The sequence below is a fragment of the Hemiscyllium ocellatum genome, chromosome 42 (assembly GCF_020745735.1).
Source record: "Hemiscyllium ocellatum isolate sHemOce1 chromosome 42, sHemOce1.pat.X.cur, whole genome shotgun sequence".
Lineage (NCBI taxonomy): Eukaryota > Metazoa > Chordata > Chondrichthyes > Orectolobiformes > Hemiscylliidae > Hemiscyllium > Hemiscyllium ocellatum.
The window spans coordinates 28,573,720-28,591,734 of NC_083442.1; the positions used below are offsets into that span (position 1 = coordinate 28,573,720).

An 18,015-nucleotide genomic window follows, 5' to 3' on the forward strand; every position below is an offset into this window, starting at 1 on the left:
GACTATTGAACCATAGGTAAGGCTGAGGAGTTTGAGGCAGTGGCTAAAAAACATGGCTTTTATTTCCCCAAATATTTGATTGAATTGTGGCTCATCCAGTCCTGGAAGCTGGGAAAGGAGTTTGACAACACAATTTAATAGAAACATCATGCTAGATCATCAAGAGCTTTATCTGGATCTTGTCAGTCGATATCTGGAATTTACACTCGTGAGATAATGTTACTGAGAATGTTAGCTAGTGAATGAGAAAAGGTAGGGAACCAGAATTTGAAAGATGGTGTTTGAACTTCGAGAAATAGTTGGAAAAACCAATGATCTGTCCTCTGGCTCCTGTTAGCAAGGCAAATGTGATACATAGAAGAGGAAGTTGAGGAGCATTGCTGGTTGTTCCAAAGACAGCACAGGATTGAAGAAAGTCATAGTCCAAAAGAGTGCAGTATGAGACTCTGGTTAGGGATTTTTAGGGTCATTGCAAGCATGGTTGTCGTGATTTAAATATGGAGTCCATGAGAATGCTGGCATCAATTTGGCAAATTGCTATTTATTAAGGGTCCTTGGAGAGGTTTATTGGGTGGGAGTATTAGTTTGCAAGGATTGCAGAGTTAAAGATGTTTAATGATAAATGCAGGGTTACAGGGATAAGGTGTGGCAGGGTTCGGATGCTATTTGGAGGGTAGGTGCAGACTCGATGGGCCAAATGGCCTCTATCTGTACCGTAAGGATTCTATGATAAGTTTTAAGGGGCAATATAGTGGATGTGAAAAAGAAGTATGTTATTTGATAAATCATCCTTGAATTTCTAGAAAATGTAATTGTGGATTTTTGTGTCTTGACTATCTTTATAACAGACTACAAAACTAGGGTAACAATTTGTTATAAAATATCAGTCACCCTATATTTTGCTGCTCAGAAATTATAAGACAACAGCACATGAGCTTAATAAACTGAAACTGTTTAAATTACAGCAAGTTAATAATTGGAGAAATAATCTATCTGATCGTTTGGAGCCAGGTTGTGTATGGCAAAATAGAATAGTTATGGCTTGACCCCTCCAGGGTTGATACAGCAACACAAGTATTGAGTTGTTGCATCAAGGGATTGTATGGATAAACTAGGAAAGGAATGAGCATGTAAAACGGTACATTAAACAGATCATTTGGTGACTTTGTAACTTGAGCGCTTGAGGATAAAATCAAGGAAGGGTGATGTGGTTTCATCCTCACCCTCTGTCCAGATAGTTTGTGATGAAGTACATATGGTTGGGAATACCCTGCAATGAAAATATTCTGATTTTGTGCACTGTCTGCTTTATTTTCGTATTGCTTTCTGATTTATGCTGTTATTTGTTGCAGCTGGTTTCATGGAAAAATTACTCGTGAGCAAGCAGAAAGGCTACTGTATCCTCCTGAAGATGGTTTATATTTGGTACGGGAAAGTACCAACTATCCTGGGGACTACACACTGTGTGTGAGCTGTAGTGGGAAGGTGGAACATTACAGAATCATTTATTCTTCCAGCAAACTTAGCATCGATGAAGAAGCCTACTTTGATAATTTGATGCAATTAGTAGAGGTCAGTTTGATCTTAATTTTAAAGTTTGTTTTAAACACCTTGCTCTCGGCCTAGATTGCTTTGAGAATAACATAATTTCAGTCTCGCCTCAGTGGATTGTCATTGGATTACAGGGGCAGTTTATAAAATGTATCTGTAATATTTGTTATTTAACCATTATTATAGAATCAAAATTTGAGTCTGTTATGGTCGGATTAGAAGAACAGAGGTAATGCAGCGAGTTTCTCTTGCATATAATCTTTTTTTTCCTAACTCTTTTGAAGCATTGTTCTGGTTATATACAAACTGTTTCAGACCACCAAGCAAATTCATCACTTAAGCAATGGGCTTCCAATTTTCCTCGCACTGTTAGATTTAAATATGCTTTGTGCCTAAAAAGTTGCTTCTGTTATCTATAATGTTTCCCCAAGTCCCCATATTGGCAGCTATATGGAATCTAAATAATGAGCAGCATTTTAAAAAAATTGTCTGGTTATTTTGTTTGTGTGAACCAATCAGGACTTCATTCTGCTTGTCAAATTGATGAGCTCTGTATCTGTGAATGTAATTTTTAAGTTGAATCAGCTTGTTGAATTTAAGGATTATTTGATTTGTGTCTCCCAAGTGTGCTGTAGATAGCAGGTAATATTTTTTACGATAATATCATAAGCAGTGCACTGTGTCAGTGGATTAATTAATGCTTCAATTTGTTTTAATCTTTGCGTGAAAATAATATTTAACATTCCTGAAAGCTTTCTACCCACCTAGTTTTATTTAGCAATTTCAAATTAAGAATATCTCCTAAAATGCATTGTTTTTTCGAAGTTGGGGTAATTTTCTTATCTACACATCTGCATTCAAATACAACCTAATAGCCATTCATCCAAATGCATGTTCCTATTTCAAAGGTTTCTCCCAAAATTGACTCTTTTCACTCGGTTGTAAATTCTGTTCTGCATAAAACTCTTTTTTTGAATGTCCCTATAGAATTACTGCTTGTTGTGGGTTGCCTATCACAGAAGTAGAGTCTAGCTCCAGATCTGCATGTGTCAATTCAACACCTTAGCTCCCAAATCATTTCCAGTTGGATTCACTTAACATGAAACTGGCTGATCATTAGAAATAATATCAAGAAAAATAAACAATGTTTTACTGTCATGATAAAAGGCTTGTCATTATATTACACTTCAGTTTCAAAAAGTTTTAACAGGAAGTTCTGCCATCTCTCAAACATTTGAATGATCTACAATGCCATTGATCATACCTTTGGTTTGAAGTACAGATTTTATTTTCAGGCAATTTTCTTTTTTACAAAGGCTATTTTCAGGTAGAAAAGATGGTTCTACCCTGACAATGAATTAAAAAAGCACCTCTTACAAGTGTATGCGTTCTTTTATTCCCCTCTCAGCACCCCAAAACAAAGTCAAGTTTTGTGCTGTCTTGACTTGGAAGTTTTTCATCCCTTCTTTCTATTGGATCAGAATCCTGAGACTCGCTCTCTAGTAACATGGCTAACATAACTTCACCGTACAGATTACGATTATTCTCAAAGGCAGTTCACCACCACTAGCTGCCAGTGGTATCCATGTCCCATAAAATGAATGAATGAATAAATAACTTGACTGAAAGTCAGTAAGACTTTTCTTTTTACAAGGGCCAGGATTACTTAGCCGTAGCTCTTGGAAGCATGTTCTGCTGGTAGAGAAAATCTCACTTTGAGGCTGCCTTCTGTTTCCTAAGACCAAGACAAACTGGGACAGAATAAGTATAGTCATTCTGTCCCAAACAAAAGGAAAGATTGATTGAGCTTCCAGACCTTCCTGTCCCAATTTGATGGGTTTGAGTGCTGTAGTTGGAAAGCTACACCCGGTGCAGTCGTATTTCATCATCATTTGTCATCTTGGCTCAAGATAATTCAGTCTCATTTTGTAAATATCGATGGGGTCTTGTTTTACTGATAGTGCACTGATGCTGCACACGCTATTTTTATTTAAAGCTACATTAATTTTCGTTTTGGGAAAGTATTGTTGAAATTCAAATCATCATAGCTGTTGCCATGAAAGGGAAGTTCTGCTTTGTTTGTTTGTTCTTGAGTTTCTGTCTTCTAAATAAATAGCTTAGGCTCTTGAAGACTTTTGAAAAAATTTGGTCGGATACAACAACTTAATGTAAACCAGTCACTCGGCAATTGTTTTCTTGTCATGGGTATCTCTAGCTCAGAGTGCTGGCAGCTTCTGTACAAAGCTGGAAGAACGCTATTTAAGGATTTTCTACGTACCTTTTTATAGAATTTATCCAAATGGTTCAATTTAAGGCAATAAGTGGATTGGTCTAGCCCTGGTGAAAATTGCTTTGCCACTTGGTAGTTCCTTTGTCAGAAGGAGGTTGAACAAATATAGAGGAATGCTATTATATTTTCCTTGTAGTTGCCTGCAGTCCCAAAGCTGCAGTGTGTTTTGAAATAATTTTGTGTATTTTTTTTTACAAAAGGTCTAGTAAGAGTGTTGTCATTTAAGTCAGACCCTCCAAAAAAACAAGAGAAATGGTACATTATACAGATGTAGCTTGATGTCATTTTGGGATCTAGTACATTAAACAAAATCATTGAAGGCTGCCAGCTGCTTTTCTCCGGCTGATACAGTCATGGCAGCTGTGAGCAATGTTACATCGAGTCTTAGTCCAGTGTGTTCTTTTTAGTTGCTTTGTAGTTCTAACCAATGTTTGTTGGAGCTATTAGTGTTGATCTAGTGTGCTAGTGTATGAAGTGTCAGTTGCGTTGTAATTTGTGAAAGCTACACAAATGCTTTTTTCTAATAGTTTTGGCATGTTGGATGTAAGTACTTCAAGTTTCCTACCCAAACTGTTCAGAATTCTGCTTGGGGTTAAATGGAAGAAATAAAGGATTGTAAATGCCAGTTTAACTCAAATGTACTTGTCACTAGATTAATGATAAATCAATTTACCAGTTCTATTAGCTGTTTTATTTATTCTATGCAGAAGGATATTTGGATATGTGGCCAAGCCCAGCTCTAGCTTATATTTCATTTTAAACACCGACTTCTGTCACATACTGTATAGTTTGTGCTGTTTGTAAAATCACGGGCTCTCATATCTGATTCACTAGCAAGTAATTGGCTACAATTTTTCTGATTAAATGTATTGTGAGAGCCTTTTTTGAATAATTGTTTCTTACATCTTTAAAAAAAAACTGACCAAATGCAGACTTGATGATGACTTGAAAACAGGCAGTTCTTTTTTTTCTTGGTGGGTGGGGGGGGGGGTAGAGGAGAGAATACTTTCTGTAGATTGGGTCATTTTACTGAATGAAGCCAAAGAACTAGCTTTGTCAGAGAAAAAAATGTAGCTATTCACTTAGTAAAATATTTCCCTGTTGCTTTCTTTGAGGAACTGACAGAAGGGACATCACTCAGGCTGAAAGAGCAACCAGATAATTTACCTCCCAGTGTCACTTCCTCAATAATTGGCTATGCAAGAGCACACTACTGCTCTTTCCCTCCTGTATTTCCTCCATTTAAAAGAATCGTGTAACAAACATTTTGTCACTAGAGCTTCAAGAATTCTGATGAGAAATCTGCTGGTGATGGGAAAGTGTTTTAAAATGGCACAGCATTATACCAGCAGAAATCTGGAATAACTCATTTGGGCACTGAAATTTTCAAATGTATCTCTTGGCATACAAGGTAACTAATTTGATTGTATCTAGTCTATGTACCTTTCACTTGTTTTGCAAAGAAAAGTACAACTGTTAGTGATTTAAAAATAGTCAAAGATGGGTACATCTATGTGCAGTGAAAGGAAGTTTTGCGATGATTCCTTGTACTGATAAGTTGAAATCTGCTTGCAGACTGTTAAAATGCATCAGCTTTAAATGTAGGATTTCAAATAGTGTAGCATGAGAGTGGCTTGAAATGACCGCACTTGAACTAGTTTAAAGTATCAAAGAACGGAAGGTATTCGGATTCTGACTCAAATATGCTCCAGAAGTGGTCTGCTAAAGGACAAGTGGAGGTCTGCTTGCTGGAAAGTTGGCAAGAACCATGTCACATTCATTGGGGAAGGCCTGCCACGTTACATGCTGGCAATGATGGATCTTGTTTAACAGACTGGTATTCACATGTTGAAATCAGCAATGAAAGACTTGGAGATTTGCAAGAATGTTAATCAATGGTTCAGCACAACCACCAGTTTCTACCTTTCCCTGTCAGAAGGTAACTTCCCCAGGGAGGAATCCTGGTTTTCTGTAAAACCAACCTGTTCAGACATGTTATGACACGTGTTTGGAGCAGATGGTTCTTGAACCCAATCTTCCTGGCACAGAGGTAAGGACACAACTGCTACACCATGACAGGGCCTAACAGCTGTTGTATATTTTAATCAATCTATTCAAGCAGTTAAGATTCTGAACTTTTTTTTAAATCGGTCTGTTCAGGTGGGACTTGAACCCAGGATTTCTGTCTCAGAAGCAGAGTTGCTATCTCTGCCCCAGAAAAACTCCTAAATCCCCAGCCTGTTATAAAAGTTCATTGAACATCACTTGCTCTTAATCAACTCTGGAGCTTTCCTAGCTGCTTTTATAGGGGAGTTTTTGTGGCACAGTGGTAGTGCCCCTATCTCTGGACCAGGGGAGGTCCACATTCAAGTCATACCTGCTCCGGAAGTGTGCAATAACAAGTGAAAAGGTAGAGGCGAAAATACCTTCTGCTTGACTTTTGGGGTTTTTGTGGTCCAATGGCATTGAAGCTACTGCTGAAGTAGGAGGCCTGGATTCAAGTTCCCCATGCCCTACAGGTGTGTAATTACATCTCTGAACAGGTTAATTAGAAAATATGTTCTGATTTGACCTTTAAAGGACCTGCGATTCTAATAGGCTTTCCTCAGGATCACGTGTTCCCACTGGCTGAGGGCCTACTCACCTAGAGATGCCAACTAATCAGAAGCTGGTAGGTCTTCTCTGATTTGAGGTGCCACCAGGGAGGTAATTGCTGCTGCCAGTAATATAACCACCCAAGACCTTGGATCATGACGAGCCAAGGCTAGAGGTGAGCAATGATGGGAGAGTGGATGGAGAAGAGCATTATGGGATGCAGCTAGCTCATTCTTCCAGATGTCTGGTCTTGAGCCTTTGAAAGTGCATAATTGACAGCACAGTATGAAGTCAGTCCATGAACCTTTCCTCCAATAGGTCCCTGGTAGAGTGATAGGAAGGCAGTAGGATCCTTCCCCTCCCACTGTCACCAATTCTACAATGATACAGTGTGAAATGTAATTGTCTTTTTTTCCCTAATACAAATGCTGTGAGACTTGAGTATTTCCAGCGTCTTGTTTCTGATTTTCCAGTATCTGGAGTACTGTCATTTTTGTGGAAAACTCAAGTTTTTGTCTTCTGTGAAAATATTAGTTACAGTTGTATTAAAATGAATTATTTCTATTCCGTCAATGAATGAATTTTTTTTAAAAGAAGCTATAGTTTCATTATTAATGCAGAACAGATGTGTATATATATTTACACCAAGTCAGAATGCTGCCTGTCCATTTAGAGGAAATAATAAGAATGTTTTTCTTGGTGAAACTGTAGTTGAATGCTAGTGCTTTTTATTTGATAAGTTGGGGTTTTTATTGTGATATTAGTCAGGTGAGTTCAAAGGACAGCATTTAGTTAAATGCCGAACCAATGCTTTAAAAGTATAAAACATTTAAGGGGCATTGCATTGCATATCCTTGTGTAATAGTGCTCCATTTCATAACTGAATCTGAAGTGTGTATTTAAAAAAAAAGCAACTGCACCTTTAAAGTTGTATGGCTGTACTGAAAGCACCAATGAACAACATTTTTGACTCATGCAAGCCATGGTTCAGTCAATGTTCAGATTAGTCTTTAAGTGTTGGTGGTCTACAGGCTGTGATGTACTTTTTATGAGCTCAGGGCTCCATTAAATAACATGGAAAGAAACCTGTGATGGGTTATGGATTAGTATCACAAGGCCAGTAGCAATTAGCCTTCTTGGAGGGATCTGACTATTGCTATTCCACAGTACTTTTCTTGCATGAGCAATTGTTATCTTTGACTTTACAGATTGCATTTAATTTTTTTTCTTCTTGGGAATTAGTTATGACGTAACAATATGATAAACGTCTTTAAGAAGATTAAAAGTTAAGATTCCCTTTGAAGCTAAGACTTTATAGGCTGAATAGCAAGTTTAAAATAAATGGAAAGCTCTTAATTTCTCAGGTTGGTAACCTTACTGGGAGAATGGTCAAATGAAGATGCTGACAGTTTGAGTACGGACACTTCTGAAAAGAACAAAGTTTTCATCCAGTAATGTAAATATCTAATTCGGGAAACCTTGGCTTTACACTCCCTTCTTGGCAGCAAAATCATAGCTCTTGTTGTCATGCTTTTATGAAGTTGGTATGCTCTGTCACACATGTTGAGGTGCCTATTCACCATAAAGAAAAACTTCTGTGGAACTTAAGAATTTATAATACCTTGGTACCCAGTGTTGCCTGAAAGAGCTCCTCGGATGCTGCCTGACCACCTGTGCTTTTCCAGCGCCACACTTTTCTGCCAGTGGTTGCAACCAGAGTACTTTAGCTATGCACTACTGAACTACCTTTTCAGCCTCCCTGACAGGAGGGCCTTGAACCTCCAACCAAGTCCTCTTTCGTGGTGCGATTTTTAATGTTATTACCAAATCCAGAAAAGTCTAGAACTTGAAAAATCGGTGGCTTTATACCTGAACATGAAGCTTCAGTCATCCCTGGCCTCTTGCTGTGCTTGACCTGAAGTGAGGTATTTTTGACTTTTGAGGGCAAACTGCCAGAGGATGCTGACTATTGCTTATTCTCTGATTTCTTGGATGTAGTGGCACCTTGGTTTTAAAATGGCTTATGAACAGAATATTTTGAGAATACTTGCAGCTATTCTCTCATTGTCAGACACAGGAACAAGTTTAAGTGCAGCACGAGGAGTTTGTCTCTAAGTCACTGTCTCCGCACCATACGTGAGGCTGTCGTGTTTGCTTTTGCACTTTGCCAGTGACATAACAGCAATTTTCAGAGCTAATAGTTTGAATAACCTTGCTATAATATTCTTTGTGCATAGTCTGAGAACCATGAATAAAGACTTTTTGTATTCTTGTTTTTTTGGCGCAAACATGACAAATTGATTTCTTGGTATTGAAGCACGAAAGAAATTCAAATGCAACAGTCCTTTGAGGATATCAATAACTAAGGTCTGCTTTCTCTGCAGAGAAAATTGATACCACCAAGATGATTCACTTTAATCTCCTCTTTCAAGTTAATTAGCTTTGATGTGCACTAGTTTCTGCATCCTCTGGTTAGCTGCATCTGACATGTGTAACAATTTGCTATAAGTGCACAGATGCTGAGGAGATAGTGAATTTTACCAGTTCATGGGCATGTGCATTATAGGCCATAGAGAGTTAAATTGTGAACCTTCTGCATTAGATTTCTCAATTGACACTATTGTTTAACCCCTGCATAAGCTAAATATTTTGAGTACTTGAGTTTGAAGGATTGGGGAGATGCCATTATTTTCTTCAGGTTCAATGAAAAGACATTGCAGTTTTTTCCACCCTTGGAACTCATGTGACTTGATAGTTGCTGCTCATTGGTTCTTCAACTTCCTTTGGGAAAAACCACTGACTGTTTTACCACCTCATTTTATGGCTGTCCTGTTTGAAGGATGCTTGTAGACTTGAAGACACTTTACAGTTAGTTGGGACAAACTTTTGAAGTAAAAGCTGCCCAGCTTGTCACATGTTTCTGAAACATCATTGTGGTTAATTTGATGTGTTGCCTGATGGTTCTTCTGGAAAAGAGTGACTGAAAAAACTTCTCCAATGTTGTTTCCTGAGCAAGCTGTGTCTACCAAAACCACAGACTTCACTAGACTACAGATCGTTCTGGACCTTATCATTTTTGCCTTAGAAAATATCTACCTTTGGCCATAAAGAGAAACATTTTTTTCTGATCAGTTGAAGTTAGTGTATGTTTTGGATCGTTTAAAGAGGAAAAATGAAATTATATTTATGCATTATAAATGATAATGAATTCTGCATCTTCATTCAGTGGGTTTTGTTTTATAATAAATTGAGAATTGTTTTATTTCACCAGGAGCGAAAAGGTCTATCAAGCAGGGTTTCTTTAGTGTAGTTGGAACAAACAATTTGCCATATTGTGACTTGTTTAAAAAAATTGTTAAATTTATGTTGTGACTCATTTGAATAGAGGGACGAGAGAAAGAATGTCATAATGCTCATTTGGAGCATGATAGCTTCACTATAAGTAATTTTATAAATTGCACAGAATTTGAGCAAGCTATAGCTGCAGGTATATCAACTTTGACTTTTGAATACAAGTTCATTTGTAACTCTTTTCAAATTGCCTCACTAAACTAAGGCTACAAATTGACGTACATGTGCACTTGGAAAATGTTGCTCAAAATGAGCATATGGAGGAGAACATCCAAGCATTGCATATGCACTGAATCAGAAAGAAAGTGAGGCACAAGACATGGTGGTGAAAATGAGTTAGACAATTAAAAATTAGGCTGGGGGTCAGGTAGTATGCCAAAGAAAGGAGCAGAAGGAAGGCGAAGGTCTGGTGGTATTATCACCGTACTGTTCATCTGGAGAACTAGGTAACAATCTGGAGAGTTGGTTTTGGATCTCTTTATCACAGATGGTGGAACTTGAATTCAAGAAAAATTTGGAATTAAGAGTCTAATGATGACCACAAGACTATTGTTGATGCCTTAGATGGAAGACTCAGTCCTACATCTGTTACTCGTCTGGGCAGTTCAAAATGGACAATAAATGCTGCCTAGTCAGTGACGCCCTCATCCTGTGAATGAACTTGGAAAAACAAATGATAGCATAATATTTCCTTTCTTGTGGTGTGCCCGAGTACCAGTTTGGTTTGTTTGAAGGAATGCAAGTTGCTTTGTGTTCTTTAGAGTGCAATAATTTTTTTAACTATATCGGCTTATCTTTTGCTATTTCAGAATGCAATTGACAAAAGAAACAACCCATGTTTTTCTTTTATGGAATGTGGGTTTACTAGCAAAGCGAATATTTGTTGCCCATCCTTAATTGCTCTTGAGAAACTAACTAGTTCAAGCTGCCTTAAAGTGTAGATACATTCATAAACTGGTAAACAGGTTATCCCGGGCTTATAGCAGGCAATCTGCTGTTAACACTAGGTAAAAGGACACAATTTCAAGGTTTTGCAGTATTTGACTGCTTTCAGTCTTTGCTTAACAGCATTGTACGTGGTACAGTCCTTGTATCCTTGCAGATACGGTTTTGAAACTTGCTTGCTGTTGAATTACTTATCTTCACTCCATTTAGATAGGAGGTGGTGCCTTAGTCGTAATGTCATTGGATTATAATCCAAAATCCTGAGCAGTTGTTCTGGGGACATTTTGAATCTCACCATGGCAGACAGTGAAATTTGAATTCAATGAAATTAAAATAATAGCTAGTTTAATGGTGATCATATAACCAGTATCGATTGTTGTAAAATCCCAGCTGCTTCACTAACTATCTTATGGGAAGACATTTTGCCATTTTTACTTGGTCTGGTGCATGTTTCTCCAGTTTCTCAACAATATGTTTGACTGTTAAACACCTGAAGTACCCAAGTGAGTCATCCAGTTCCAGGGCAATTAGGGATGAGCAATAAATGTTGGCCTATCATCCCATGAATGATTTTATTTTTCTAGTAATCATTGTCAATTGGTCTTCATTTGATGCCTTTCTCGGTTGGCTGGAGCTGAGTTTTGTCTGGATGTGAAGCTCAGTGCTTGTTCTTCTTATGTTGCAGTGTTCTTTGAGAAATGTAGTGCTTTACTTGGTGATCCATGTCTCAAATGTCATTTGGAGATGTACGTGAACAGTATTTGCAACGAAAGGGGATGTTTAAATCGAATTCCGTTTTCGCCATCTTGAATATCAACTGACTCGTTTCTAAATAGGAATGCTGTATTTGCACTAAGGGAATGGTTCAGGAATGTGTTTATGTATCATCAAATGAGGTCGCTTCAATCTTAGTGTTATTTCCAGTGCAAAAAGTAATGTACTTCCAATAAAAGACTTTGAGCATGCATTTCAGCATCTTGGTTCAATAAGACTTAATTGCTCTGTCTGGTATGACTGAGAAAAACATTTGAATGTATATTTAGGGAGTAAAAAATTGATAGGGAATGAAATGGCCATGAATCCTATTTCTGTGATATTTTGCAGATATGTGAGCACAGTGAACTCAAAAGTATCTCAGTCAAATATTGTGGTGCTGCAAAAGCACAGTCGGTCAGGCAGCGTCCAAGGAACAGGAGAGCCATAGAGTCATAGAGGTGTACAGGATGGAAACACACCCTTCGGTCCAACCCGTCCATGCCGACCAGATATCCCAACCTCATGTAGTTCTACCTGCCAGCACCCGGCCCATATCCTTCCAAACTCTTCCTATTCATATACCAGCCTCCACCACATCCTCTGGCAACTCATTCCATAACTGTAACACCCTCTGCGTGAAAACGTTGCTCCTTGGGTCTCTTTTATATCTTTCCCCTCTCACCCTAAACCTATGCCGTCTAGTTCTGCACTCCCTGACCCCAGGGAAAAGACTTTGCCTATTTACCCTATCTATGCCCCTCATAATTTTGTAACCCTCTATAAGGTCACTCCTCAGCCTCCGACGCTACAGGGAAAACAGCCCCAACCTGTTCAGCATCTCGCTGTAGCTCAGATCCTCCAACCCTGGCAACATCCTTGTACATCTTTTCTGAACCTTTTCAAGTTTCACAACCTCTTTCCGATAGGAAGGAGAACAGAATTGCACGCAATATTCCAACAGTGGCCTAACCAATGTCCTGTACTGCCGCAACCTGACCTCCCAATTCTTGTACTCAATACTCTGACCAATAAAGGAAAGCATACCAAACGCCGCCTTCACTATCCTATCTACCTGCAACTCCACTTTCAAGGAGCTTTGAATCTGCACTCCAAGGTCTCTTTGTTCAGCAACACTCCCTAGGAACTTACCATTAAGTATGCAAGTCCTGCTCAGATTTGCTTTCCCAAACTGCAGCACCTCGCATTTATCTAAATTAAACTCCATCTGCCACTTCTCAGCCCATTGGCCCATCTGTCCAGATCCTGTTGTAATCTGAGGTAACCCTCTTCACTGTCCACTACACCTCCAATTTTTGTGTCATCTGCAAACGTACTAACTGTACCTCTTATAAACGATTTGGATGCGAGCATGTAAATGACAAAAAGTAGAAGGCCCAGCACCGATCCTTGTGGCACTCCACTGGTCACAGGCCTCCAGCCTGAAAAACAACCCTCCACCACCACCCTCTGTCATCTACCTTTGAGCCAGTTCTGTATCCAAATGGCTAGTTCTCCCTGTATTCCATGAGATCTAACCTTGCTAATCAGTCTCCCATGGGGAATCTTGTCGAACGCCTTACTGAAGTCCATACAGATCACATGTACTGCTCTGCCCTCATCAATCTTCTTTGTTACTTCTTCAAAAAACTCAATCAAGTTTGTGAGACATGATTTCCCACGCACAAAGCCGTGTTGACTATCCCTAATCAGTCCTTGCATTTCCAAATACATGTACATCCTATCCCTCTGGATTCTATCCAACAACTTGCCCACCACCGAGGTCAGGCTCACCATCTGTAGTTCCCTGGCTTGTCTTTACCGCCCTTCTTAAACAGTGGCACCACGTGTGGCCACCTCCAGTCTTCCGGCATCTCACCTGTGAATATCGATGATACAAATATCTCAGCAAGAGGCCCAGCAATCACTTCTCTAGCTTCCCACAGAGTTCTCGGGTACACCTGATCAGGTGCTGGGGATTTATCCATCTTTAACCGTTTCAAGGCATCCAGCACTACCTCCTCTGTAATCTGGACATTTTGCAAGATGTCACCATCTATTTCTCTACAGTCTACATCTTCCATATCCTTTTCTACAGTAAATACTGATGCAAAATATTCATTAGTATCTCCCCCATTTTCTGTGGCTCCACACAAAGGCCGTCTTGCTGATCTTTGAAGGGCCCTATTCTGTCCCCAGTTACCCTTTTGTCCTTGAATGTCTGACTCCTGATGAAGAGCTTATGCTCGAAACATCTCCTCTCCCGCTTCTCAGATGCTGCCTGATTGGCTGTGCTTTTCCAGCATCACAATATTTGACTCTGATCTCCAGCATCTGCAGTTCTCACTTTCTCTTCAGAAGTATCTCAATCAATATTATAAATTTTTGACAACTTTTTCAGTCACCTTATTCATGATTTTTGGTTTTCATCTTTGACACTTAGTGGATGTCAATCCAAATCGATCATAGTATCCCTACAGTGCAGATGGAGGCCATTAAGCCCATTTAGTTGATAATGACCGTCCAAATAGCACCCCAGAGGGACACCACCACCCCCCTTCCAAATCCCTATGACCCCGACACATCTTCAAACTCTCGGAGGAAACCAGAGCACCCAGAGGAAACCCACACAAATATGGGAGAACATGCAAACTGCACAGTCTGGTAAAATCAAACCCAGGTCCTTGGTACCATAAGACAGTAGTGCTAACCACTGTCGCCATGCTGCCCTGAATGATTTATGTTCAAAAGCATCACTAATTCATTAAACTAATTTTCAAAATGTGACGATTGATGTACAATGATTCGGAAACTCTATGACTGATATTTCAGTTGTATTGAGGTTTCTAATCATTTATCAGTTCATATATCTGTCTCCATAATATCGAACGTTTAAATTATTTTCAAATACATTAAAAATTCAAGCTTCTTTTCTTTACTTTCAAACTATTTATTTCCTTTTGATATTTAAAGTGGACACTTACTATACTAGTTTAATATGCAAATTTATAGTCTTTTACAACCACGGCTGTAAGAATCCACTGTTATCTAGTGTCACTACTTCCCAGGTCACAAAATAAGAATTGTACTTCCAGTTACTGAGACGGCCAATTAAATGCCTAATTTTAATCAATTATTAAATAAAAACATGAATTAACCAGGGTTCTTAATAAACACAGTTAATGGCTTATTATCGAAACAAGAGTTAGATTCAGTAAAAATGTATTAATCACTTCACATTCACAGTTGTTCATGTACAAAAATAAATGCTTATCCCTCCAAATATTCCAAAAAGATGCAAGCACATACTTCAGGCTGAGAAAAAAGGATTTCTCTGCAGAGGTTGACTTCTGGTGGAAAAATCCCAGTTGGCCAATGGGTTTATTCTTGAAGGCAAAAAGATGATGACTAGTGCTCCCAGCTCTGTCACTCTGATGTTCTGGCCATGTGGTCAAAACTGTTGCCTGTAGCATATTTTCAGAGACCACTTCCTCAGGAACTACAATAACAAGATGTTCCTTCAATCTCTCTTTCATAAGAACAAATCGCTTTTGCCCTGAGTTTAGACAGTTATTTGCAGAAGTAAGAGAGATTAGCTGCTCTGCCTTTCTTTGAAGGCTTATTGTCCTGAACTGAAAATTAAATAAAGCAAACTCTCAAAACTAGTCAACAAAGCAAGCAGTTATCACCAGTTGTGTGACTTCAGGGAAGTCTTTGTGTCGTAGTCAGTGTCATACAGCACGGAAACAGACCCTTAGGTCCAACTCATCCATGTCAAATGGATTTCCCAAAGAAAAATTTGTCCTGCACTGCGACTGTTCTCTCTCTCTCTCTTTCTCCCCCCCCCCCCCACCCCCATCATAAAAATGTTATTTCATTTTGTTATCTTCAACCCAGGTAGTGCCCTTCATAAAGCTTCACTCCCATTTATGAATACTAAAATGTATTGCTTGTTGTTGAAAGTGGTGCAAGAAGGCCATTCCTCAAGTGAGGATGGTGAAATTCAGCATCTCTAAGTTCTTTTTTTAAATCCTGACTTCTCCTCTTGTGTATCTTTTTTCCTTTCTGTAACTAGTACTTTTATAAGGAGCAGACAATGGAGCATTAATTTAAATCAGAAGGGAGATAATGTTGAAGAATTTGCTTCGTTGTTCAATGAAAGGACAACTGTTACTCCAAAGGGAATAAAATTTGTAGCAAGCAGTCACTGGATTATTGATGTCTGATTTGCATCTGCAACCTTAAGCAATATACAGCACAGTGAACAAGTCAGCTGCAGATGCAGTATGACACAAGGAGTCTGGCATGTTTTAAATTCTGCTGGATTGATGACAATATCTTTACCTTCTGTCCATTTTTATTGTTTGTTCCCATGTTTAGCATTACACCATGGATGCTGATGGGTTGTGCACGCGTCTCATCACTCCGAAGCTTATGGAAGGGACAGTGGCAGCCCAGGATGAGTTCTCCAGAAGTGAGTGGCAAGCTTGAAACCTGAAGATGGTGATTTATTTTGGGCTCCTTAACCCCCACCCTGTACACATGCACACAGGCAAAAGCACAGGTGTACACTCACAGATGAACCCAGGCACAGATGTTCACACAAACTCTGTAATGCACTCCGTAGAATGGCGTTTGATGGCATAGTCTTCATTGTGACAGCATGATGTTAATACGTGTTCTCCTCCTGAAATGAATTGATGATTGAAGAGCCATACTCATTGTGAATGCCACCACTAGATATGCAAAAATGTGCACATGTGCTGTGTCGTGATCTCATGCATGAAGTGACACAAAGAAATCGTGCTTGGCAGTATGAATCATTGGAAGTAAGTTTGCTCATTGAGCTGCAAGGTTCATTTCCAGACGCTTCATTACCCTACTAGGTACCATCTTCAGTGGGCCTCGGGCGAAGCAATGCTGAGAATTTCTGCTTTCTGTTTAGAAGGTTGGCCCTTCTTTGAGTTGGTGATGTCATTTCCTGTGGTGAAGTAACACTTCCTGTTCCTTTTTTCAGGGTGTGGTAGATGGGGTCTAACTCAATGTGTTTGTTGATAGAGTGCCGGTTGGAATGCTATGTTTATAGGAATTATCGTGCATGTCTTTGTTTGGCTCGTCCTTGGATGGATGTGTTGTCCCAGTCGAAGTGGTGTCCTTCCTCATCCGTATGTGAGGATACGAGTGAGAGAGGGTCATGTCTTTTTGTGGCTAGTTGGTGTTCACGTATCCTGGTAGCTAGTTTTCTGCCTGTTTGTCCATTGTAGTGTTTGTTACAGTCCTTGCACGGTATTTTGTAAATTACATTAGTTTTACTCGTCTGTATAGGGTCTTTCAAGTTCATTAGCTGTTGTTTTAGTGTGTTGGTGGACTTCTGGGTTGCCATGATGCCAAGGGGTCTGAGTAGTCTATCATTCATTTCCGAGATGTCTTTGGCTAGGGTTTCTGGATGTGCTTTGTCTGCTTGTTTGATTTTGTTGCTGAGAAATTGGCGGACTGTGTTCATTGGGTACTAGTTCTTTTTGAGTACACTGTATAGGTAATTTTTCTTTGCTCTGCGTGGTTTCTCTGTGCTGCTCATTGAAATAATGTTCTGATGCAGCTTTGTTTGTGGGTGTTGGAATGATTGCTTCTGTAGTTCAGTATTTGGTCCGTATGTGGTGTTCTCCTCTAGATGCTGGTTTGAAATTCCCCATTGGCTGTTCGCTCTACTGTGACATCTAGGAATGGCAGTTTGTTGTCGTATCTGATATCAGGGTTCTTAGCACAGGCAGTAATGCAGGGACTCCTCTGACAAACAACTCTGCCAACCATCCAACCCAAACTTTGAGTCTGCTACGTGGATGACGCCTTCGTCATCACTAAACAAACCAAATTAGAGGAAACCTTAAAGACCATCGAAAATACCTTTCCTAGCATAAAATTTACTAAAGAGGAGGAAAACAACAACAAACTGCCATTCCTAGATGTCACAGTAGAGCGAACAGCCAATGGGGAACTTCAAACCAGCATCTACAGGAAAACATCACGTACGGACCAAATATTGAACTACAGAAGCAATCATCCCAACACCCACAAACAAAGCTGCATCAGAACATTGTTTCAACGAGCCAACACACTGCAGCACAAAGGAACTACTCAGAGCAGAAGAAAATCACCTATACCGTGAGTTAAAAAAGAATAGGTACCCAATGAACACAGTCCTCCGATTTCTCAGTAACAAACTCAAACAAGCAGACAAAACACGTACAGCAACCCTAGCCACTCTCTCCTGCATCAAAGACATCTCAGAAATGACTGCCAGATTACTCAGACCTCTTGGCATCATGGTAGCCCACAAACCCACCAACACACTAAAGCAGCAGCTAATGAACTTGAAAGACCCTATACAGACAATGAGCAAAACTAATGTCATTTACAAAATAGCGTGCAAGGACTGTGACAAACGGGCAGAAAACTAGCCACCAGGATACATGAACACCAACTAGCCACAAAAAGACATGACCCCCTCTCACGAGTATCCTCACATACGA

At 39.4% G+C, this 18,015-nt stretch overlaps 1 protein-coding gene across 2 annotated transcripts in view; it reads left to right on the forward strand.

Annotated features, from left to right (window-relative positions):
- The window catches only part of csk (C-terminal Src kinase), a 140,313-nt gene that overhangs the window by 104,221 nt on the left and 18,077 nt on the right, over positions 1 to 18,015 (forward strand). For both annotated transcript variants that reach the window (XM_060853724.1, XM_060853723.1), the window contains exons 6-7: positions 1,353 to 1,572; positions 15,866 to 15,959. In XM_060853724.1, the coding sequence (XP_060709707.1) occupies positions 1,353 to 1,572; positions 15,866 to 15,959 (314 nt within the window). The remainder of the gene's footprint in view (positions 1 to 1,352; positions 1,573 to 15,865; positions 15,960 to 18,015) is intronic.